The sequence below is a fragment of the Desarmillaria tabescens genome (assembly GCF_030435595.1).
Source record: "Desarmillaria tabescens strain CCBAS 213 chromosome Unknown EV420scaffold_35, whole genome shotgun sequence".
In the NCBI taxonomy this organism is placed as follows: Eukaryota; Fungi; Basidiomycota; class Agaricomycetes; order Agaricales; family Physalacriaceae; genus Desarmillaria; species Desarmillaria tabescens.
The window spans coordinates 267,588-290,899 of NW_026848334.1; the positions used below are offsets into that span (position 1 = coordinate 267,588).

The 23,312-nt window shown below is 48.0% G+C and overlaps 9 protein-coding genes across 9 annotated transcripts; 6 read left to right on the forward strand and 3 right to left on the reverse strand.

Moving 5' to 3' along the window:
* Positions 1-171: 171 nt before the first annotated feature.
* Positions 172-3,007, reverse strand: EV420DRAFT_738131 (uncharacterized protein). Its single transcript, XM_060483271.1, has 6 exons — positions 2,381-3,007; positions 2,306-2,329; positions 2,237-2,254; positions 794-2,184; positions 487-737; positions 172-432 (listed from the first exon to the last, which is right to left on the reverse strand). The coding sequence occupies exons 1-6, from the start codon at positions 2,783-2,785 to the stop codon at positions 347-349; spliced, it is 2,175 nt and encodes a 724-aa protein (XP_060327394.1). The 5' UTR covers positions 2,786-3,007; the 3' UTR covers positions 172-346.
* Positions 3,008-4,742: 1,735 nt separating this feature from the next.
* Positions 4,743-6,929, forward strand: EV420DRAFT_738167 (uncharacterized protein). Its single transcript, XM_060483272.1, has 19 exons — positions 4,743-4,987; positions 5,039-5,117; positions 5,173-5,186; positions 5,239-5,337; positions 5,386-5,395; positions 5,446-5,463; positions 5,516-5,541; positions 5,589-5,614; positions 5,666-5,700; positions 5,761-5,785; positions 5,839-5,850; positions 5,903-5,918; positions 5,975-6,017; positions 6,074-6,174; positions 6,224-6,283; positions 6,334-6,361; positions 6,423-6,480; positions 6,530-6,669; positions 6,724-6,929. The coding sequence occupies exons 1-19, from the start codon at positions 4,929-4,931 to the stop codon at positions 6,811-6,813; spliced, it is 939 nt and encodes a 312-aa protein (XP_060327395.1). The 5' UTR covers positions 4,743-4,928; the 3' UTR covers positions 6,814-6,929.
* Positions 6,930-6,941: 12 nt separating this feature from the next.
* Positions 6,942-7,789, reverse strand: EV420DRAFT_738193 (uncharacterized protein). Its single transcript, XM_060483273.1, has 3 exons — positions 7,626-7,789; positions 7,064-7,576; positions 6,942-7,007 (listed from the first exon to the last, which is right to left on the reverse strand). Exons 2-3 carry the CDS (start codon positions 7,574-7,576, stop codon positions 7,005-7,007), a joined length of 516 nt encoding a protein of 171 aa, XP_060327396.1. The 5' UTR covers positions 7,626-7,789; the 3' UTR covers positions 6,942-7,004.
* Positions 7,790-8,842: 1,053 nt separating this feature from the next.
* On the reverse strand, positions 8,843-9,387 carry EV420DRAFT_738282 (uncharacterized protein). Its single transcript, XM_060483274.1, has one exon. The coding sequence runs from the start codon at positions 9,268-9,270 to the stop codon at positions 8,881-8,883; it is 390 nt and encodes a 129-aa protein (XP_060327397.1). The 5' UTR covers positions 9,271-9,387; the 3' UTR covers positions 8,843-8,880.
* An 883-nt stretch (positions 9,388-10,270) lies between these two features.
* On the forward strand, positions 10,271-11,693 carry EV420DRAFT_738301 (uncharacterized protein). Its single transcript, XM_060483275.1, has 2 exons — positions 10,271-10,436; positions 10,497-11,693. Exon 2 carries the CDS (start codon positions 10,612-10,614, stop codon positions 11,539-11,541), a length of 930 nt encoding a protein of 309 aa, XP_060327398.1. The 5' UTR covers positions 10,271-10,436; positions 10,497-10,611; the 3' UTR covers positions 11,542-11,693.
* A 203-nt stretch (positions 11,694-11,896) lies between these two features.
* EV420DRAFT_1562190 (glycoside hydrolase family 16 protein) lies at positions 11,897-13,714 on the forward strand. The gene is made up of 7 exons (XM_060473888.1): positions 11,897-12,146; positions 12,199-12,544; positions 12,596-12,836; positions 12,885-12,915; positions 12,969-13,268; positions 13,325-13,450; positions 13,503-13,714. Exons 2-7 carry the CDS (start codon positions 12,366-12,368, stop codon positions 13,697-13,699), a joined length of 1,074 nt encoding a protein of 357 aa, XP_060327399.1. The 5' UTR covers positions 11,897-12,146; positions 12,199-12,365; the 3' UTR covers positions 13,700-13,714.
* A 784-nt stretch (positions 13,715-14,498) lies between these two features.
* Positions 14,499-15,788, forward strand: EV420DRAFT_738480 (uncharacterized protein). The gene is made up of 4 exons (XM_060483278.1): positions 14,499-14,602; positions 14,650-14,763; positions 14,825-15,144; positions 15,202-15,788. Exons 2-4 carry the CDS (start codon positions 14,702-14,704, stop codon positions 15,438-15,440), a joined length of 621 nt encoding a protein of 206 aa, XP_060327400.1. The 5' UTR covers positions 14,499-14,602; positions 14,650-14,701; the 3' UTR covers positions 15,441-15,788.
* Positions 15,789-16,004: 216 nt separating this feature from the next.
* Positions 16,005-16,677, forward strand: EV420DRAFT_738416 (uncharacterized protein). Its single transcript, XM_060483277.1, has 3 exons — positions 16,005-16,174; positions 16,225-16,413; positions 16,462-16,677. The coding sequence occupies exons 1-3, from the start codon at positions 16,137-16,139 to the stop codon at positions 16,622-16,624; spliced, it is 390 nt and encodes a 129-aa protein (XP_060327401.1). The 5' UTR covers positions 16,005-16,136; the 3' UTR covers positions 16,625-16,677.
* Positions 16,678-17,252: 575 nt separating this feature from the next.
* Positions 17,253-21,667, forward strand: EV420DRAFT_738406 (uncharacterized protein). Its single transcript, XM_060483276.1, has 8 exons — positions 17,253-17,956; positions 18,008-18,096; positions 18,150-18,320; positions 18,380-18,404; positions 18,455-19,039; positions 19,087-19,453; positions 19,504-21,133; positions 21,187-21,667. The coding sequence occupies exons 1-8, from the start codon at positions 17,475-17,477 to the stop codon at positions 21,480-21,482; spliced, it is 3,645 nt and encodes a 1,214-aa protein (XP_060327402.1). The 5' UTR covers positions 17,253-17,474; the 3' UTR covers positions 21,483-21,667.
* Positions 21,668-23,312: the final 1,645 nt, after the last annotated feature.

Here is a 23,312-nt window from a genome sequence, read left to right on the forward strand (position 1 = left end):
CCTTGGTGGCGTTTAGCTTGGTCGACGTTTCCTTGTCGCGACTGAGCGCGAAAACTTAAATGTCAAAACCATTATCCTAAACGGAGGCTCACTTGCTTATATTCACATTTGACGTCGCATTCTGTCTTCTTGAGCCGTCACGCGTCACTAACTCTACTTCATCGCTGATAGTGGTAGCTCATGTTCCCAAGTAAGGAAGGGTCTTTCAAGATTGCGATGTCATGTATGACACCTAGAGAAAACAGTATCAATAGCAAGCGAGCAAGATGATAATACAGTACATGATACATATGAGTGTGTCGGTAATAAATAATGCATGATCGAAAGTCTATAATGCATGAGTAAACTAGTAATGAACAACATTCCTGAGCGCCTCGATAGCGGCTTCTTGTTTTTCGGCTCGAGCCATATCACCCCTTCTTCGGTGGATCTCTGTAGTCCAGATTAGTCACACAGTCCAAGAAAGAAACAGAAGGAAAGACCAACCCAAATTTCGCTCTGCAATCCATAACCTTAGCGGACCATTTCCGACAGTATCGGCTCCTGTTGTGTTTTTGGCGCCCTTCACAGAACCTGCGCCCATTCCCGACGCCAACTGCTCGCACGTCACTAGCATGGTCATAGCGTGTTCCATAGCGGTATGCATGAAATGTGGCGTGAGCAGTGCCAAGGTTAATGCACGTAAATGATTGTCCTTCGAGTCTGTCGTACCACCCATCGCCGACCTGAGCAAATTCCTGAGAGCATAGAATGGTCAGTACACGAAGATAAAGGTATTAGAATAAGAACATACTTGGCCTTGAGGATTTCCGAGGACAGACACGCCTCGATAAGAGTACCTATACTCCTCAGAGTGCCACCCTGAGTTTGGCAGTCGTCGATGACGGACAATCCATCCTCCGTGATAGCCTCCCAGCTATCTTCGTCCTGTTCACCTCGAGCCCATACACCGATTCTCAAAGCGATTTCACCGGCACGGGCAGACGTCCACACGTAATGGTCTCTAGCGGGGCCATCCTCCGCAAGGTAAGCCGCTGCTCGATAATAATTGCCAGCTAACTGCATATCACCCTTTGTATGGGCAAGATGTGCATGGTGCAACATGATGCGGGCGGCGAGAGCGTCAAACAGCCCCTTCGTACGAGCGTGCGCCGTCAAAGCAGCGAGATGCTTCTCAGCGAACGGGATTTCAGACCGCATGATATGAACCGAGATAAGCTCGCAAAGCAAGTCACACTTCAGCCGGGCCATCGTCAGGTTCATCTGCTCTACATCATCAACGCTAGCCCAGGGGGGAACAACAAGCTCCTTGCGCATCTCTTTCTCCCATACCGCCAGACCTTCGACGGCAAAGATCTTTCGCTTGGGTTTTCGGCCGACGGGATCTTTCCTCGAGATGGCGCTGACGAGATAGGCAAGAATGAAAAGGACACGCGGATGAGTCGTTTGAATGAGAAGAGGAGGTGACGGTGGATTTGAAAAGGTTATCTCGACGACGACGCCGCTGCCTGACGTTATCAAGACCCCGGAGTCCATGAGCATATGAAGGAGGGTTAGACGCGTACTTGCTCTTGCAAAGTTACCGACGAAAGTGTGGAAGACGACGCCGATAATCAAGGTATGGATAGCCATGATTTCAGCCAGTTTGTCAGCGAACTTTGGCATCGATGGAGTAGGAGTAGAAGGTTGTTTCGGTGAACCGGCTATAGTTCCTTCCTGCGACCGAGGTGTGTTGGATATCGAGTTGAGGACCTGCTTTTCTGCGACAGCTGAGCCCTGCACCGAAAGACAATCTATTCCCAGAGCCTCCTCTGCCGAGCGTAGGGCATCGTCGACGCTCTCCCACAGATTTGACGACACCAGCGTCCTCAGCTTCAGGACGAGAGCATATAGTTTGACGCTAGAGTGCCTGTTGTTGTCGGCGAGGTCTGCCAGGGCTTGTATAGCAGATAGGGGTGCCTTCGTCTCTTTCGGACTAGATATCGAGGAAGACGAGTTCGATGTTGTAAGATGTGAGATGAGGGTAAGATGAGCGGCGTAAATCGCATGGGGTGGATCAGAGGGTAAGAACGAATTGAGCAGACGTCGAAGGAGAGTGAGGGCGAATTTGGACTTGCGTTGCCAGTGCAGCAGTCGTGCTGTTAAGCAAGTTACATGGGGACGATACAGTCGAAGGGTCGGGTGCTGGCGTCATGCGTTCAGTCAAATAATGACATTATCCGAGAAGGAAACTCACTTTTTGTGCGATATTTAGCTACAAGCATACAATTCAGTACACGAAATAGATATACAACATAGTACTCACTGCTTTATTCGCAGCCTTCTCCACCTAATACCCAAACCGTCAGCCTAGTTCGACACCAAGAAACATATCACATACCTCAATTTCGATGGCTTTTGCCCACAAATGGTCATCATTTTGACTGAAGCCCCCGGCTATTACAAGCATACCAACCTCCACCATAGCAGTCCATGCTCTGCATTCCACCTCTGGAGTCAAATTCGGTAGGTTCAAACACCTTCGAAGAGCAAGAAGAGAAAGGCATAGAGATTGGGCATGATACCGATGCGTCGGTGGATGTATCAGAATGCCTGGAAGCGAAATGAGTAGGAGAGAGGGGGGTAATGGTGTGAGACATGACGGCTTAGGAGCCATGGCGATCGCCTTCAAGGGAGCAAGGTCATTGCCGTCGACAGCAGTGGCGCCCTGTGATATGCTGTCGCGACGCTGACGCTTCGTGGGTCGAGGATTGTAATCTGTCGGGCTCACTGTCCTGGTCGTCATCGGGAGAGGCGCGTACCGTCACACTGTGATAAGTCGCGTTTTTTGAACTCCGATTCACAGTCCGCAGGTCCGGTATCTGGATCTCACCTGTTAAGCCCGCTAAAGCACAGATGTAATAGCTGTTAAAAACGTTTTTTAACAGCTATAACAACTGCAAGGGAGAGGGATATCTACGGTACTTGAATAATTATTGAATAAAGCTGTCCTGCGTGCTCGTAATTATCAAGTCCTCTGGCATGTTTTATCAGCAGGTACGCATGACATAACTGAGCATGCGGACATCATTCCCCCCGAGCATGCGCTCACCGAATTACCTCCGTCATCAGCCGCCCATCAAATTTGCTGTGCCGAGCCTTCTGTTCATCACCCCGCACGATGAGCTCAACCATATAGTGTATATACCTCAAATTTCAGCCCAAAATAATAGAAAAATGCGTAATATATAGATTAATTTTGTCCATTATGTTTTTTGACCTAAATAACATCAAGTGGCCTCATGAGATAGGGAAAACTATCAGAAATACGTGGTAAAAAGAGTAATAGGGGGATAGAGGAGACATACCTGGTATTTTACATTTCTAGTGGTTGGGGCGGGTACTCCTGTTAAATAACAGATGATATACATTGTATAATCATGTGTACAAAACTCCATGGCTATCCGAAATTTATTGAAGGAGATATGAGCAGATCATTCTGCAAAACAGGAGGAGCACATCCCCAATTTCGATGTTCCAGTCATCCTATGGTCCTGGGATTATCAGAATCGGATTCCTTGACCCAAAAAACACTAGGAACATCTATCATCCATGGGGGTAATATGTCAAAACTCCGAAGTACAAGAGGTTCTTACATTTTGTCTTATAGCTACATATGCCTGTATATGTTATCTGGGTAAAATGACCCCCATGGATGATAGATGTTCCTAGTGTTTTTTGGGTCAAGGAATCCGATTCTGATAATCCCAGGACCATAGGATGACTGGAACATCGAAATTGGGGATGTGCTCCTCCTGTTTTGCAGAATGATCTGCTCATATCTCCTTCAATAAATTTCGGATAGCCATGGAGTTTTGTACACATGATTATACAATGTATATCATCTGTTATTTAACAGGAGTACCCGCCCCAACCACTAGAAATGTAAAATACCAGGTATGTCTCCTCTATCCCCCTATTACTCTTTTTACCACGTATTTCTGATAGTTTTCCCTATCTCATGAGGCCACTTGATGTTATTTAGGTCAAAAAACATAATGGACAAAATTAATCTATATATTACGCATTTTTCTATTATTTTGGGCTGAAATTTGAGGTATATACACTATATGGTTGAGCTCATCGTGCGGGGTGATGAACAGAAGGCTCGGCACAGCAAATTTGATGGGCGGCTGATGACGGAGGTAATTCGGTGAGCGCATGCTCGGGGGGAATGATGTCCGCATGCTCAGTTATGTCATGCGTACCTGCTGATAAAACATGCCAGAGGACTTGATAATTACGAGCACGCAGGACAGCTTTATTCAATAATTATTCAAGTACCGTAGATATCCCTCTCCCTTGCAGTTGTTATAGCTGTTAAAAAACGTTTTTAACAGCTATTACATCTGTGCTTTAGCGGGCTTAACAGGTGCTGGATCTGGTTCATCTATACACCAAAAAGTTTCAAAGGTTGGTCATTCCACATTTTTTCCACAGGGCGCGCAAATAATGACAGCATTTTAATCCAAAATCAGATATCTATTAGATCCCGTGCAGCAGGCTCCAGCCTGTGATCGAGGTTCGAAACTTCAATTTCTCAGCGGCGCCAAGTCCCCCCTGGAAGACGGCCTACAAACGGTCAGGGGACATAAACATGGGACCAAAAACGTGCACCCGAGTTTGTACTTACGGGTATCCCTCCTTCGCAAGAGGCGTTATTCATCACTTCACTGTCAGAGAAGGGCAGGGACGCTCAGAAAATTGGTATTTGTAACCGATGTTTCGGACTGTGGCTTGTAATTGTGGTTACGCCTCTACGACGGTCGATCATCGATCGTATCCTGCTTTGTATTAACGTCCGTACTCCTATTACCCTAGGTCCGAATTATATATGAGCTGTATCACACGAGCTGTTGTGCACTGCTGTTGCCTTGCTTCCGCTCATCATGGTCAATCTCTCGTATACCATAGGCTCTCTGCTTCTTGGTGGTTTGTTTTCTGCGGTGTAAGTACTTTCTTCCCCGATGTCTCATCTCTCACCCAGTGAGTCCAACAGTCTTACCGGCATGTTGTCCGTCCAGTCTCTCCTTTACTTCAAACTCTTCCCCCAGGACAAACCCCGCATCAAAGCTCTGGTGAGGGCTTCCTTGTTTTCATCAAATTCATCGTGTCTGCAACGCTACTGTACAGGTTACTATTCTATGGTCGGTCCCCTCTACTCGCAAACCTACATGTGAGCTCACACAGCAATGTAAGGCTCCTCGACGTCGCTCACAGCGGGACTGTTTGGGCCGGGATATGGAACTATTTGATCGTTCACTTTGGCAACACAGCTTGGATAGACCAAATCCCCCCGTATGTTCTTGTTCCCTTCTATTATCGCCCTTCCTGACTTTGCCCTAGAGCGATATCGGTAGGCCTCTCACCTGCGACACTTAGCACCAACTCATTCCGCCGTCAAAGGTTACAATCATCCTTACAGTACGTCGTACCTCAGATCTTACGGTGACTGTCCTGATGTTACCGACAAAAGGCCATCTCTACCATATTTGTCCATCTGTATGTCCCGTCCAATACGGTTCGGAATCGGATTCTCACTTGCATAGGTTCTTCGCTGAGCGAATATATCGGCGTGCGCATCTTTCCAATTCGTAATATACCAAGACTCAGCCAGCTCCTACAGTAAGCAGAAACAACTGGATACTTGCAGCATTGATTGTAATTATAAACCGTTAATCGTTTATGAAGATGGGCTTCTAACATCTTTGCATCTCCTAGGTCATTCTCGCTTTCCTCCGGCTAAGTATGTCCTTTGAAGATCTTTCCTCTGCACCAATCTCATTCCGATTCCTACAGCCTGTGCTTGTGGTGCGTGTCCTTCCAATTTTCTCCGCTCAAACAGCTCAAACAGCCATCTCAGTCACCGCTGGAGCAATGCATGTTTTCCATCACTTATCAGCCCTCTCCTGGACTAATCATCCTTACTCTCCAGGCTATCCATTGGAACATATTCTGGATTCAGGAATAAATTTGGCGTACGACAAATCCCTTTCATCTTCTCTCCCTCTCTCATTCACTGGCACACACTCAGTGGGTATTCTCCGCCGGACTCGCACTCTCATCCGCTGTGGATATCCTCATTACCGGCTCACTACTAAAATTACTCCACACCAACCGCAAAGTTTCATTGAGGTAAGAGAATACTTCCTGTCGGCCTATGAGTTTTAACGTTCGGCGACAGCTTCGACCATATAATAGACTCACTCATTCTATACACATTAGAATGTGGTGCCGTTACGTGGTATGTGATCCATCCTTGCATCTAAGGACTCTGACGCTCATTGTTATCAGCGCTGCCACCATCGCATCGATGATCTGCGTAAGCCCAGAAATAACTCATATCATGTCTCTTTTCATGCTGACTTCCTGCCCGATTCCAGTGGCTTACGATGAACAACAACCTCGTCTTCCTAGGCCTATACTTCGTCATATCTAAACGTGCGTACCAAACGCCAAACCTTCAACCCAAGACTCACACTCTCACCAGTGTACTCAAGCTCCCTCCTAGCAACCCTCATCACCCGGTACGAACTTCGGAACAGCCGAGATCGCTCCACCTCTGATGGCGTCGTGGACCTCGACGTGTTCAACGCGAGAAACCCGCGACGCGTGAACATCCTTAACCCCGTGAGCCATTTGACTTCATCTCCCTAAATACTTGCTGAAAGTCCAGTATTATAGGGCACATCGTTCGCCCATCCCGTGCAAGTCTCCGTCAAGCAAAGTGTGGTCCACTACGGGCCCGATGGAAGTACGGAAGCAGAATCATAATTCTTATACTCGGTTTCACCGAAAATGTTGTATCAATGTGTATTATAATCTCAACTTGGCTCTAGACCCACAATTGAGCACAGGTATTCTCAGCGTCTCAACCGGAGAATTCTCGCTCCCCTACTCCAAAGAAATGGTGATGCTAACCCATCATCATGGCTATCTAATATCAAGAGAGCACCCTGCGTGATTCACTGGGATTCAATTGTCAGCGACAGCAATTATACACAATTCAAAGCCGGATCCTCACCAACGAGTGAGCACTAAGCTGGACGACAGGTGTGGGTTTACTTGGCAGCTTCCCCATGATGATTCTATAGCCCTCTCCCAAAATGCTATCATACAGCATATCCGGCGTGAGGTTTTCCGGAAGATCAAATATCGCCATCTCTTCCAAGGTGAGCATGACATGCAAGACCCAAGTTGCGCAAGACCACCCAGTTGGTCCCTGAATTCTCCACCCTTCGTCCATCGCAGGGTGGGTCTCGATCACCCTCCTGATGGAGTCCATGTCCAGATCGGTCTGCGCAAACTCCACGATACCAGCCAAGGATGTCGAGTTACCCAGGTTGGACGCTCTGAACCTTGTTTCCCAGCGCCTTTTGGTATCAGTGTTACGGATGATCTCGAATGTGTGGGTCGGGGAGAATGGGGAAAGCCAGGACATGGCTTCAGTGGCTACGAGTACCCAATGAAAGTATGGATGAGGATTGACTATGTCGTTCTGGACGTAATGTAGAGCAACGCCTAAGTGAACAGCCATCTATAGTGGGTTTGTAAGAAATTCTGTCTAGATCAGCCGGGACACTTACAGCACGCCTGGCAACAATGAGCAACAAGGACGGAGGTGCTAAAGATGCTTATACAAATCTCATTCCAAATCTTATTGTCCCGTCCCAGGAGATTGCTTATCAAGATAGCGAGAGAAATATGTGATGCGAGAGAGATAAGTCTCATGACGATGTAACTTCTAATCGTCTAATTGTCCCGGACTTCCATATACCCTCGGTAAAGTACCGGTTGGCGGATATAAGAAAACCGAAACCCGCATGTTAAATATCAAGTGCTTTCCACTTTGCAATACCCCAACTATACCCTTGGTCGACTGATTTCAAACTCGAACGGAGGGATCACTCCGGGAATGCGGAAATTTGAGAGAGTCGGATTTACTTGCCTATACCTAAGATTTCATGTGAAAAACAGGACTTACTGATACTGGTAGCCATACCAAAGGTTCAAGAAGGCATTGAATCATCCCCGGAATGTAAGATATCGAATTTCAATCCAGGCTGCCGTAATCGAGCTCTGAAAGCAAAGATTCAGGAATTCCCTGAACTAGTGACGAAAGCCTCCGTTCAGGGCAAAGTTTCGGCAGATGGTAAACCTAAGGTTTGCGGGGGCCCGGAATGCATGCCCAGACCTTTGATTCCCGTGCCGACATCCAGTATACCCAAATTAGGATTCATGACCCCGTTCCGGCCCAGGACGCCCCAAACCTTAGTTTCGGCTTTGCCTAACACGGATACCGAAATAAAGTATTCCAGACGGGATTTCGGTAGCACTCACATTTTCAGTACTGGTCTTGCCGAAGTATGTACCGAAACAGATGCTTTCGGCATTGATTCAGGGTAGCTGGAAACAATTAGCTTCGGTTCGAACACCGGAATCTCGTGATCCATTCCTGCTTTCTTTGATTTGAGATAAATTTCACGCCGTCTTGGAACTTTTGATATCGGACGAAATTTCAGCAAGTCTCATTCACTTTCCGAAAAGTTAGGTATAGGTACTATAGTCAGGATGTCCTAAATTTCTACATTTACGGTGTGGATGATCTTCAGGATATCCCTTTCCCAAGGCTCAAAATCATGGCCAAACATTGCCGTCAAGTACTCCCAATGGGCGGGATACCATCCTGCCGACTCCCAATCAATTATCCCCGTCACTCTATCTCCATCAACCATGATATTCCTGGGGTGCGATATAAGAGAATAGGATGGCGACGCCGATGTGATTCTATGACCTCAGGTCGACTACACTCTAGACGAACACCTAAGCGGAGCTGGAGATTCATTTGATCCTCGCGACGTATGGACCGTAAGGACCATCAGTACAGAGCCGTAAATCGTAGACAAGCCCACCAAGAACAGAACAAATCGCCGTTGATGATCCGACAGGACGAGGGATACTTCGCAGCTGGAGGACATAATCGCGGAGTTGGACGAGCAGAGCGGATCTTGTTCCATCTTCCAAGTCCCTCCATTCCCAGAGTTCCAAGCTATGCTCTGGCGTCCTTGTCATGACGAGAAAATCTCGAGCCCGGTATCGGAAACTTCCAAAGGCTCTGGGCACAGGTATTGTGGTGTGGCGCCGAACAAACACCATAGGCACCATTTTAATATCTGGGACGCGACCGTAGGGCTTGATGAATAGCCATCTGCTAGCCGTTACTACAAGCATACATTAGAAAAAGCGAGAGGATTGAAGAAGAGAAACAGACCGCTCTACAAGTAGCCAATGCAGGCGAAAGACAGTTGTCACATTGTGTTAAGCCATTTGTTCAGTAGGAGCTTCCACCATGGCTCCGGTGGTGGTATTCAAACTTCGGTAATATTCGTTTTCAGCGGCACTCAAGACGCCGCCGCCGGACTCTCCTCTAGCGTAGGCGAGCATCTTAAATCAAGACCAGAATCAGTTACGAATTTGTAAAATGGAAGGAATTTAGACAGAGGAACGGACTTGTGGGAGATTTTGGCACAATAGTTCCAGACACCTTTTTGTAGGAATCAAAGGAGAAAGATCGTTGGGAGCCAAAAATAGCCCATTGTCACGGCCCAGAGCCACGTTCCTACCTACTCTTCTATCAGCCCTATGGTCCACCAATCCAAAGTCTTTCTCACCACCATGATGTGACTGAATCCCGCGGAAATCTTATCGTCCTTCAGGCCGAGAATAGATTCATAGCATGTTTTATTTTCAGCGCTCTAGTTACACTTGGGATTTTGGAGTTGTCTTGCGCTCTACGCTGCCTTGAGATTTAGAAGGAAGTTCGAGGGGAACACTGGGGTACGTCTCCTTTCTGATCTGCATCGTGCCAATTCATATCACCTTTTCTTTTATTAGAATAGCATTAGCGAAGATAGCTATTATCTGTCAACTGTGCTTCGACGTGCACCCCTCCCGAATCCTAGACATCGTTAACATTGGACTACAACGTGTACGCGTAAGGAATCAAAGATATATGTTTCGTTGTCAAACGTCAAACGCTAAATCATGGGCGTAATCAACAACCTCTCCGGCGGATGCATATGGGTGTCTAGGTTCCCCGCATTGAGTACCTGAGAGCATATAACGGTGTTTGGAAAATGGACAGGTAAGGCGGTAAAGCTTTCTCCGAGTTTTATTCGCTCTCGACTACTGGCTTTATATACTGTCTGATCATCCTATGTTTAGGTCTTTTATGGCTTCTGCCTGCCTCTTCCGCGACTTCCTGGCTTACGCATCCTCCTTGCCGTGACACGCGTCGTGTTCCGAAGCTTGCGCGTCTCCCCTTGCGGTATCTTGGCATGCCCTCGACATGGGTTCTACGCAGCCCCATCTCTCTTCCCGTTTCTTCTCGAATTTCTGTACGTTTTCTACCGGCCCGCCTTTCCCGCTCACGGAATCTAAATAATGGTTTGTTGCAGATACGAGGCACTCATTCATTCATCGTCGAAGGAGGATCAGCGTGCGCTAATTTTGCTATCTACATGCGCAATATCAGGGCCGGCAAGACTCATCTGTCACCATATTGCGAATCCGATGCACGTGACCGGTCGCGCAATTTCGAGGCAATATTTGCATTTTCCTCGGAATCGGGAATATCCCTTTGCCCTCGCTTTGCCTACAACATCCATGTCACTCCTCTCCTGTCCCAACGAGCTCGTATTCCTGATATGCCAGCTAGCCTGCAGCGACGGAGGGCAGACTTTTCCTGTCCTACGTCAAGTCTCGAAGTATTTTCACGATATCTCGCTACCTTTACGCTTCACTTCGATATCCCTCTCTTCCGCCCCACAGTTCACACGTCTGAATCGGGAACTACCTCTACTGCCTCCTACACATAACGTTCGACATCTCTTCATATCTCAAACGCCTCAAAATCCCTCGGACTATATCTCACTGTTGCAAATTACATCATGTGCCCTCGAAACATTGTCCTTGTACATGTCCAATAGTCCCGTATCAACGTCGCTCATCGCCAGTGTATATCGCGTCTCATTTCCCAGACTTCGCGATCTCACGATAAGTGGGTTTTACTCGTACCCTTTAGCGGCGAAGATGCCTCAGCTTCGTCGCGTCCACTTTGTCGGTAACAGGAACCCACTCGGGCTTCTAGATGTGGGCTTTGATGTGCTATTTCCTTCCTTGACACATCTACGAATATCCGGCGTCTCCAGCGCTCCGGCGTTTGCTGAGGAGTTGCAGATGGGTTTGGAAAGCGATTCAGCCGTGTTGCCGCAGACCCTTCGTTGTGTTATCGTGCAGCTTGGTCCTATCATTCCACGAGCAGAGGTGGCTGATAAAAAGATGGTGAAGGTGTTCAGGGAGTTGGTGACGTCGTGCGATGATAACACGCGTACGAAGTTCATTCTGCGTGAAGATAGAATGGAGGAACGGGCCTTCTCGAAGGAGAAAACTCGGGAGATGTGGATGGAGAGTATATTGGGCCGAGAAGGATGGTGGGCGTGATAAGCATGTGGGCTGGCGCTTTGCTTTATAGGTTCGTTCGTCTTTGCAGATACATTTTTTATCTTGTGCTCAACGGGTGTGACAGAATGATACATTCCGGCATTCTCACGTCGTACCGTGTGTTTACATTGTTAGCCTCGTAATACCAGGCATGCGGAGCTTTTGTCAGAAGTGTGTGAATGTACCTCATGACATTGAGCGCTTAAGCTGTCAATTGCCATCGCAACGACGTTCGCGACGTTTCGATGCGGTGTGCACTGGCCATTGGCAACATTAATGATCATTCCAGTGGCGCGTAAGCAATGCTTATGCGATACCCAAGGACCTACTATGACGTGATATCAAAGCCTCTGACTGCGCACCGATGTCCTCCCACTCGTTCATTTCGTGCACGATCATCATTATGGGATCAGCGAGAAGACGTGCTCCAGCAGAACATTCTTCGTACGTAGTAAAGCTTGGCCAACTCGTCTTCTAGCTTCGGGTCCAGAATAATGCCGTGCTCTTTGCAAATTGCTCAACCTTTCGGCTGTTATGGCGGTCGTCCAGGCGAGTCCCCCCGAAACTTGAATGTTACGAACCAGCCTCGACGCTCGACCCAAATGGTTAGTATTTCGTGATTGTGGAGCGTTTTTTGACAGGTCACTTCTTAACTAGGGTATTAGAAAATCCAAACAACCCCCCGCAACCGATCTTGGTGTACATAAGGCTTGCGATCGGGGAGCAACCCTTCCTTTCAACCCACGATATCCCTTTCACCTTCCTGGCTCTGCGCCCTACACTCATTTTTTCACTACACTCGTTGATCTGCGGACTTCTTCGCGATGCGCGTTACTTCTGCATTCGCTGCCTTCTCGCTGGTTGGCGCTGCGTATGCAGGGCTGAGCGGGTCATCTCACAGCTTCAGTCACCGACACCAACATAAACGAGACGGAACGTCGAGTGACGGATGGAAGATGTACAAGTATCTCACGGGAGATGACCTTATTGATTATTTCAACTTGTGCGCCCTCGGCTCCTCGGATTGCTGATCATTTCTGACGTGCGCTTGTAGTGACGAAAAGGCATCTGACAACCAGGGCGTCGCTAACTATGTCGACGGGAAGAGCAGTGGGCTGGTGTATACCCAGTCTAATGGGAAGGTTCGGATTGGCGTTGACCAGGCGGAAGACGTGGCTCTGCGAAATGCTGTTCGAATGTCGTCGAAGGAGACGTTCAACCCGTCACAGAACCTGTTGTTCATCATCGACGTTCACCAGATGCCTAGTATGTGTGGCGTTTGGCCCGCTATTTGGGTACGCTCTGTCCATTCTCTGTGTTTTTGATACTCATCATTGCTATAGTTCACGGGTGGCGGAACCTGGCCTGAAACTGGTAAGCATCCGCCTTTTTCACTTGCTCGCTTTTATGAATCCTTCGTTCTCTAGGCGAGATCGACTTGGTCGAGGGCGTGAACTCGTATACTCAAAACACGATGTCCGTTCACAGTGGTGATGGCTGCTGGATGGATGCGAACAACGTCAACGGGGCGAAGCTGAACGTCGATCCTTCGGAGGGCGGTACCAACTGCAATGCGAATGCGAACTACCAGTCTTGCGGTGTTTCTGTCAACAGCAAGACCAGTTTCGGTAAAGCCGCGAACGATGTCAATGGAGCCAGTTATGCACTCGAGCTCACTACGGATGGTATCAAGATGTGGTGGTGGAACACCGACCATGGTCCAGTGGGTATGTCGAGTTTTTTTCTTCGGCCGTTACTATGTGGGCTTTACACTTTGACGTAGACGTCAACTACGGCCTACCGACTCCAAGCTCTTGGGGTAATCCTACCCTCCAAGTTGACTCCTCGACCTGTAATACGTCTGACCACTTTAAGGATTTGATGCTTATCATCAATACCAACCTGGGCGGTGAGTTTTTGTTAAGTGTAATGGGCGTCCAGTATACTAATTCATATTATAGGATTCTTTACGACCGGTGTTTGGGACGTTGATCAAGCTGGCGGTCAAGAAAAATGTTGTCAGGACGTCACTGGTTTCTCCGACGCTCGAAGCTATGTATTGTCGCAGGGTTCGGAATTCGGCGATGCCGCCGCTTGGGTGAGGGTTCATTTTCTTCTGATATTGGTCCGTGTGCTGAGTATGGAAAATAGGTTTTGAATGGTATCTACATCTTCGAGAGGTAGTAGATGGACGGGCTCCTTTCCCTTCTCTCCCAACACTTCGCGTTTCTGGCGGCATCTTTGGACGCTAACATACCCTGGACTTTCGTATAAATTCCACGGAGCTTTAGATCGCGTTCATAACACGTCCGCTTGCGGCCCGGTTGAACGATGATACTTCGTTTTGTAGATTGCTTTTGTTGATCTTCGCTGAATCTACTTTCAATACTTATACCATATATGAAATACTGCGTAACGGACCTTCGGGCAGGGAATGAGGCAGTATAATATTGCGACTAAACAGTAGGTATGCCTCCTACCTTGCTGTTCAAGATTCGAAGCGTGATGTACAGTGAATCGTATCTCAGGTCTAGGGAAAGACCGAAGTCCACTGGGAGGCGGTTCTGTTGTTGCCGATAATGCCGGTAGAAGACTTCAAAGTCCGCATACGGATCAGCCTCTCGGCACCGACCATCACTGCCTGGCCTCCCGTTTCGCTTTGCCAGGTACAACATACTACAAGCCATTGGTACGCTCATAGCTAATTTTTTGCAGAATTACTCTTTGACAGACCATCTTCAGGATAAGGCACTGGTAACGGCGGAACAATAGAGCAGTATGGAGGGCCACGACACACCATATTGACGCGGAGCTCTACAAATGGCTGAAGGAAACCGGTGTTCTGCGAGCAATTCGTTTCGGCACACTAATAATCTCTCATCATTCGTTTGGTACAGCTAGGTCACGGTCGAACTGGTTACCCGGCACTGTAATAATCATGCAATTTACGACTCGAGATAGGCGCGAATTTCGACTCTGCATTTGACAATACCGAGGCCTGAGGAATAGGATTGGCCCACTACGTCCAAATTAATGTCCTAAGTCAGGCAGCCAAAATAGCGTCAGTACTCTTTCCGTGAACATTTATATATCTGACAGGCATTCTAGTGTAAGACGAAGTGGCTACTGGTGATCTCGGAGACGCAAGATCGATTCAACAATGCGGCAGTCAAAGGAAGATATAATAGTGGAAGGGGAAATATCAGGCGAAATCAGAAACGGGTACGTGACTTTCAAGGCTGTATAGCGAAGTCAGTGTTCATTTATCTATTCACTGTAACAGCGTCATACCCTATGTTACGTTTTTTTTCCCCGGATGGTATCCTTCCTCAACCGACTGTCGCTTATTCTCTCCGCGATCCCTGCGGTGCCATCCGCCGGAACAATGTTGTCTTCCTGAGCAAGCGCCGGTTCCACTACACATTTCAGAGTCGTTTTCTTTTCGTCCCCATACACGGTCACATTCGCTTCGAGGCATCTTTCATGGGTATCTCCACCATCGCACCTTAGCGCTTAACGTTTGGACCTTCAGTACCAACATGGCTGTTAAGCATACTGATGGCGAAAGATACTGCCACGGTGACGGGACCACGATTGGGACGAGTAGGTTTTTTTATTCAACCCAGAGTTGTGACCCTAACCCTAGTCTGCCTGCTACAGCTGAGCTCAATGTCCACGGCCACCGCCCTTCGCGCGCTAGCGGTTACACAAACATCTACATAGGCGCGGCCTTCGCGCCCTATTCAACAAGCAGTTCCCAGATGTCGTCTCCAATGGCGCCGAGCCCCATAAACCGCATCTCTCCCCTCTCTAGATTGCTGAACCACTTCTCTCTCTTCGCAGCCCTGCATCTTTCTATGTCTGTCAACAGGCGCATCATCCTGATTTTTGAAGAGTAACAACGATAACGATGCCTGCAGGGGAACGGGTATCTGCAGAGCATACCATAACATCTCGACAAAGCCGGCAACTGTAACCCACTCTTGGTCGCCCGACCTCTGGATGACTACTGTCTATGGAAGCTTTGGGTGGACGATGACCAGTGACGGAAGAGGTGGGTTGGTTGCTGCCTCATTCATGCAGCCCTCATGACCAAGACCGCGTACCCCGATAGACTCTGAGCAGCAAATACGAGCTCCATCAACATTTCTCCATGGCTTGGCCGTAACAGTGAATGTAACACTATCGGGTTACCGCTCTCTGTTTGGGATGGCAATGGGATGTGACGATGGCGCGGTTTTCTCAGGGCAGGCGGCGGGGACAGCGTGACATTCGTGTACGGATCCCGTATATGATGCGTCGGTACTAGGTGTATAATGCCGGCAAACATGGATTGTCGGGGTCAGTTGCTCGTCGACATCGACAGGAATAACGAGAGGCGTGCTCGACGGGGCGTAGAACGCCGTCGATGGTGATAAATGCAAGTTTGGTGACTGTACCCTGCTGCGTTGTCATCCTCGTCGCATGGTACCGTCATCCGTGGAACAAATAGCAGAAGAAAGGCTTACGGATGAATAGAGAGTCGTTGGTTTACTTGGTGCAGATGCAGGGGGAAGGAGGCGGGGAAGAGTGAGATCGGTGAATGAGGGAAAGATATGAGAGCCTGGGGAAGGTTGGGCCTGCTTAATATACGGTATGCCCCCTCTCAGACCCTGAATGTAAACCTAACCTTACTTCACTTAGGGTTAGGGTTGCGCACTCGGCGACTTTTTTGTACCTTTTCAGAGACTCTTGCCCAAAATTCCGACATTTTTCTCAAGCTATCACCTTTGGTGCTCCAAACTACCAAGCTATTCACCATCCGGTTCTTAAGCTATATCTTCATGCGAAGGCGCTGCTATTGTACAAAGCTGTTAGTGACTGCTCCAGAAGGTGTGTCCTCATATCATCCGCATCCCCTCAGACTAACTGGTTATACAGGTTGTGGGTCTTGGATTATGGATGGAGAGTCGATTGGGGAGATCGATCGGTTCACCTACGACCTCGAGAGACAACGAACTTCCATTATAAGCTTCCCCAACCCGCTCTCGGCTCAACAGCGACTACTGGTTCGCGTAGTATTTCCTCACATCATAGATGCTAGCCTCTGCAATGCAATTACAATCGACCAAATCTTCATTCATTCCACTGTGGTATCCCATTATCTTCATTGAAGCCTCGCCGATCCGAGCACGTTCACCTGGAGAGCACTATCGGAGAATGCCACGGGACCCTGGCCTGTAGGGATGGATTACCAAAACATGCGCTCTGTTCGAGGAACTTTTGGATAAGGAATGACACGGTGAATGTATGCTGGACCCTGCTATGCAATCGTCCGGCCCAATTTGTAGGATTCCACATGACCACACAGTTCTCCCGATGATCGATGATGTGTGTTTCGACGCCAAGGGGGTGGAAAAGGATTCATCCAAACGAGATTGAATATCCGCTGTTGGTTCGTTCGCAGACTTGTAACAACATTGCCTTATCGACGTCTTCACTATGTTCATTCATCCCTTTACTTTGGCCAGAAATTTGACCTATATTGTGGGCAAGATAGTATGCCTCTATCTCTAGCTGTGTCTAGGGCAGGGGGGAGGGCTTGGAGTCATGCACGCGGTCGTATGATGGACGGCAGTTACGTCGTCCGGGAGGTGATATTAAGAAACATACCAGAGACACACATTGATACAATCATACCTACGCATGACCCAGTCCTAGTGCCACCGAGCCATCGTTTTATTGGCAACCTCTATCTTCAACGACGCATTCATCCGTGGACGCTTTGGACCTAAGAATCAACTCAGGTTTGCTGTCCACTTATAGTACTACTCGTAAGCGCTTCTGCGAGTTTTTGCCAGACCGGTAGCTGTATGTGCTACTCACTGTGATGGGGTCCCCGGTATCAGATATGAAGCTTCCATCATCCCCGCTTCCTAGTCACTTTCCCATACATGCGGCAACCGATGGTGACAGATATACAGTGTAGCGCCTTTTGTCTCCTCCCACCACATTCGCACTGCTACGCTTTTTTCCGAACAATGGATCCCCTCTCCCTCCTAACGGGTATTCCGGACCTCATCGAGCGATGCATCCAAGGCTACGACTTATTCCAAGGAATCAAGAACGCGCCAAAGGCGTGCTCGGAGCTGATGGAGGAACTCAAAGTAGCACGTACCAGGTTAGAGGAGCTGCAGGAATATGGTAGCAGAGTGGAGGACAAGGAGAAGGTGAAACTGTCCACGTCGGTGGAGAATTACGTGACTACTTTGGATAAGTTGGATGCCACTTTGAAAGTGTACGGTGACCCAAAGTTCAAGTTTAACATCAAGAGACGTGCCAAGTGGGTGTGGTCAGGCGAGAAGAAAATCAAGGCACTTCGCGATGATCTAAAGCAAAATTCTGGACTTTTGCAGCCTCTGCTGGTCACAATAAAGTAGGTGTTCTTTCGTTCATTTGCTACTTGCTAATTTGTAATGCTTTTCAGGAAAGATATTGACGATATGAAGAAGCGCCAGCAGGAAGCTGATACCAAGAAGGCAGCCGAGGAACTAAGGAAGGCATCCAAGGAACTAAGTAATCTCACAAACCACTTCTAGCGCGCACGCTCTGATCAAAAAATCTCGTAGCCGAACGTCTCCAGAAGGTGGTGAAATGGCTGGAGCCTCTAAATTCCGAGGCGAAACTGCGAAAAGTGCGCGAACGGCGCCAGTCCGAAACATGCGAATGGTTGCGTGAGCATGGCCGATTTGTCTCGTGGTATTCGTCTGGTTCTACATTTCTGTGGCTGAATGGTATACGTGAGTCTTTTCATTATCGTGTCCTATCACGCTATGTATCCTGACTCGGAGTTCTTCAGCGGGCAATGGCAAAACGGTTCTTGCGTAAGGTTTCTATTTGCAACTGCTTTGCATCCCATTCACTCGCGATACAGATCTTTTACCATCGACCATTTGAAGGATCATGTCACCCACGAAGAGATTGTTTTGTTTGCTTTCGCAGACTTCCAGGATGTGCGAAGCACCGATATAGTCGTATTGCTGCGCACACTACTTGCGCAGATTCTCGAGCGCTACAAACCAGAGGACTTTGTCAAGGACTTCGGCGAGTTGGAGACGTCCATGCATCAGTACCATGCAGATCCGCCCAAATCTGTCAATTATCTTATTCAGTTGCTGAAAAACGCGAGTGCGCCTTGGAAGCGCATCTTCGTCGTCCTCGATGCTCTTGATGAGTGCGTGCAGGAAAATCGGAGAGAATATATAGCGGCAATTCATGACCTGGCGTCTGCAAGTTCCAAATTTTCCATCTTTGTGACTAGCAGAGGGGAGCAGGACATCTTGGATGTTCTGAGCGGTGCCCCAACTATCTCTCTCGTGGACGAAACTCAGAAAGTTCAGGATGATATACAGAGATTCATCGAGGACAAGATGAACACTTCTTATCTCTCGCTTACGCATTTTCATGAATCGGTTCGTACACGCATCACATCGACTCTTCTGGAGAAGTCCAAGGGCATGTAAGTGCTATCACCCCTGCTTTCTGAAAGTTATTGACTTTCAGTAGGTTCCGCCTGGTCGACTGTCAACTGGAATCCTTAGCAAAAGCGAAATTCGAAAAGGACATCGATAATATACTCCGAAATCTTCCTACCGACTTAAATTCGATGTATGAAAGGATCCTTCAAAGCGTCGAAGGAGAGGGCCAGGGAGCCGTGCAAATAGTCCAGCGTATGCTTTGGTGGTTGGTGGGATCGCATCGACAGCTGCGTCTTACGGAACTCATGGAGGCTGTCATGGTAGAAACAGGAAGAGGCTCACCGAACACGGACCTGAAGCCTTTGAGCGGTGAACATCTTTTGGAGATGTGCTCAAGCCTGATCCGCTACGACGTCAAGACGGATATTCTGGTATTATCCCATGCCTCTGTGCAGGTGCGGAATGTCATCACTGCGATAGACATCAGGCTGATTGTTCTCGCTAGGATTTTTTATTTTCAGACCATCTTAAACGAACAGCGCATCATTCAAACTTCCATATTCCATCATTCTCATTCCTGCGCCGACATACCACTAGCCTCATTTTGGCGTATCTTCACTATGAGGATTTCCAGAATGGGCCATGTACAACAGAGCAACAATTTCTCGAGCGCTTGGAACAACATCCTTTCCTTGTCTACGTCGTTTCAAACTGGGATGTGCACATTCTCAAAACGTATGAAACAGGCCCTGAGTCGGATGAGCCTCCTGACTTTAACAAGCTCATTACCCTCTTCAATGACTCGGAGAAGAACCAACTCGCTCAGCGTTCGCGCAGACAAGTCTCCTATTTTGGCACAGACCTGAGAGGTGCCACGAAGGACGGTTCCTCCAAGTTGGTGTGGCAGAGCCTTGATGACAACGACGATTATTATTTTGAAAGAAAAATTTTCTATTTCGGCAGAGAGAGTATGAAATATTTCAGAGAATATAGAGCGCAGAGATACGATCTATGTGAAGACATTGGCAGTTTCGTCCGTCCGCGTCATTGCGCTGGGCCATCTTGGGTAGCGACTGACGAAGGACTTCTGCAAAACCATCCATGGCGAGACCTGTCAAATACCACCTCCATTGAAGAGCTGGATTATATGGTCTATCCTCTCGTGTCTGAGGGGCCAGCGTCGTTGGTACGGGACCTCCTACACAAACTTCCCCAGTTCAAAGAGCGCCCGTTATTCTACTTTGGAACACCCTTGATGATTAGCATTTCTACCGGCAAGCTAGACACCGTGAAAATTCTTTTACAAGAATTTCAGGTCGACGTGAATACTTGTGCTCGGCATCATGATTGCAATTATGAAGTTGTGTCACCCATCTTCCTTGCCACCAAGTATGGACACGTTGAAGTGGTTAAGCAACTTTTGGATTGCGGCTCGGACACTGTATTTCCCCCTGAGCCTTGGCCCCAGTCGTTCCCGGAACATGAACCAGAGGACGGCCATTGCGACATCATCATTGGAGCCGCTGATCACGGTCGCGTAGACATTCTTAAAGTTTTACTCGATCACGGAGTCGATGTGAATACTAGGTCCAGTATCAGTGGCAATACCGCCTTGCATGTGGCCGTTAGATATGGCCGTATTGACAGTGTCAAAGTCCTCATCGATGCAGGCTGCGATATCAGTCCTTGTTCTAAGGGGAAGACTCCCCTTGATCTCGCTCTGAACCAACAGTCTTCGGAAATTGTCCGATATCTGTTTGAAAAGGGTGCTTCATTTGATCAATGCTTACCTCAGAATTTTGAGGACCTGGGGTGGGCAGTTGGAGAGCCATGGTACCCAGAGATGCGACAGTATCCGATGACACTGTCTGGAGGTGGCCCCAAGTCGCAGCAGGATATCGAGAAAATAGTGCGCCTCTTGGAAAAACGGCTTTCTTCACCAAAACAGCATATCGTCCGGGCTATCCTTGATTTTGCCGAATTGTGGATTGTGAATTCTGTTGAACGACATGAGCCTGTCGACATCTGGGACGGCTCCCCTCGTAAACCTTATATCTCTACAACACCGATTGCGGGTAGCCCAGAGAACCCGGTTCGATGCATCGTCTTCACGACATTATCCCATGGTGAGCAAGGTGCGAGACCTCACAAACTGTTGTAACTTCTCAGAGACTGATTGTCCGAACAGGATGGCACACAGAGCATGCCGGAGGCTTATATTCTGGTTCATATACTTGGTTTGAAGCCGGGGTAGAGTCCAGCCCTAGCATGTTCATGCGAATTCAGGATAATGTCCATGCTGATAAACAGATTCGGACTCATGTCAATGTGTGGGACTATCAGGATGCCCTATCTTCCATCAAGGAATGGATGGCCAAAATCAAACCGGGGGATACGATCTCTGTTTACCCGAGAGTGGGAATGCCCGGCTGGGCCAATTATGTGGAGAGTATCAAGATAACGGTGTATACGTCCTACATCTAAGCAAGTAGTATACCTATGCCTGATATGTGTTTATGGGTCCCCTTTCCTTTCTGTTTCTTCTACTTGATACTTGTCTGAGATTCCCTCATGATGTGGTGCCGTGCCTCGTAAGGCAGATTCATTGGTTCATCACAATGCATGGCTATGTATAGGTCCCTGAATGAAGATTTTTTTGGTCCATATTATTGTAATACGACATGGTTGGAACCAACGTATTATTCTCGTTCGTGTCGATGTCCTACTCTACGCCTCGTTTCGTTAACGATAGCCCGACCTCACCCAAATGATATTCTGACGGTTCACTTCAGATCGCACAATTATACTCGATTATGAGCACAAGAATATATTGCGCATGGTACTGCGTGCTGTCACCAACTTTCTCGTGTATATTTACCATTGAACCCTGCGTGAGAAATGTGGTAATGTTTCTAAAGGTGTGAAACGATATGGAAAGTTCGATCTGGGGTATTAATTAGCACAGGATGAGGATGTCTTTGGTTAGACGACGTTACTCACTCGTGGTTTAATGGTGACATTGGCGTTGGAGGGAGAAAGGATTGAAGTAAAAATATGAAGACCAGAGTTGTCGAAGTTTCAAGAGCTATCTCATTTTAATCCTTCTTTTACGTGCCCCCAGGTTAAACCAATATTTCAATATCCGTTCCCTATGATTCACTACAGGCCTTATCCGCCACTAGGGGCCCCATTTACCGTTGGAATCGCGTTTTGCGTTTCTGTCACCGTCGAGTTTGTTGGCGACATTCTTGGATCACCCGTGGAATTGACCAAGGCTATATTTGACGCCTTCGAGTGCATGCTCCTTTGCACATTCTCTCTGGAAGGAGCACAGAGAGGCATTAAAAAGAAAGGAAAAACTATGGTGCCAGCTCACCGAGTATGCTGAGAACGATTGGACGAGCACCTATATTGATATTTTTGAAGCCCACACCGGATATGGAGAGCGTTTCTCTACTATGTGACGAGGATATGGAGTTTGATATGCCCTTCCTAATCTCACCAACGCCTTCGTATGCTTCATATTGACAAAGGTAAAGATAACCCGAATTTGCCTATCCTTGCAGAAAGGGGTGTTATTCTTTTGCACATAGAGTTTCCTGCTCTGGAGTGAACATGACATACGAGCATCCATTCCGGTTCTTAGTTGTCTATGGGACTCGGCAGCACGCCTTGACATGCCACTGTTCCTTCAAAGCTTCAGGCCTCAGCACTTCAGCGGTCAGCATCGGATGGAGGATAGAGGATTAGAGACGTACAGATGATTGTCGTGCTAAGATGGAGTAGTAGTAAGCTATGGCGCAGTTGGTGCAGCCTATAATGTGCCGCAATGGATGCGCTCCGAGGGCGTCAATTTCTGCGCTAAACACCTATTTTTAGGGAAATGCCTACTTTTCGTACGGCTTGCAGGTTTGAACGTTTATTTCTCCAGGACGTGCGCAATGTAGAGATGACGGGAGGTCACCGGAAGTCGGCCCGACGTCCTGATTATGACGCGTTCCCACGATTTTTTTGTTTGTGACCACCACCATCGTCCCATTTTTCTCTTTTCCCCCACTCTCCCACGTGCAGAATTCCTATTCTATGCACTTTTATGGATCAAGTTCATCTTATTCATGGCAAGAGGATGATCCTTGGAACGGAACAACGTGAAGAAATGAGTCCAGAATGAACTGATGAAGAGCAGACTGGAAAGGTAGGCGACTTTTGTGGTGTTTTTTGATGATAAATTTCCTGAAGAATTCTACGGCAGATAATTCTCTGCAGTGCTATATTCGTCTTGTTGGCATCATCAACGCGGCTTTCTCGAGGTAA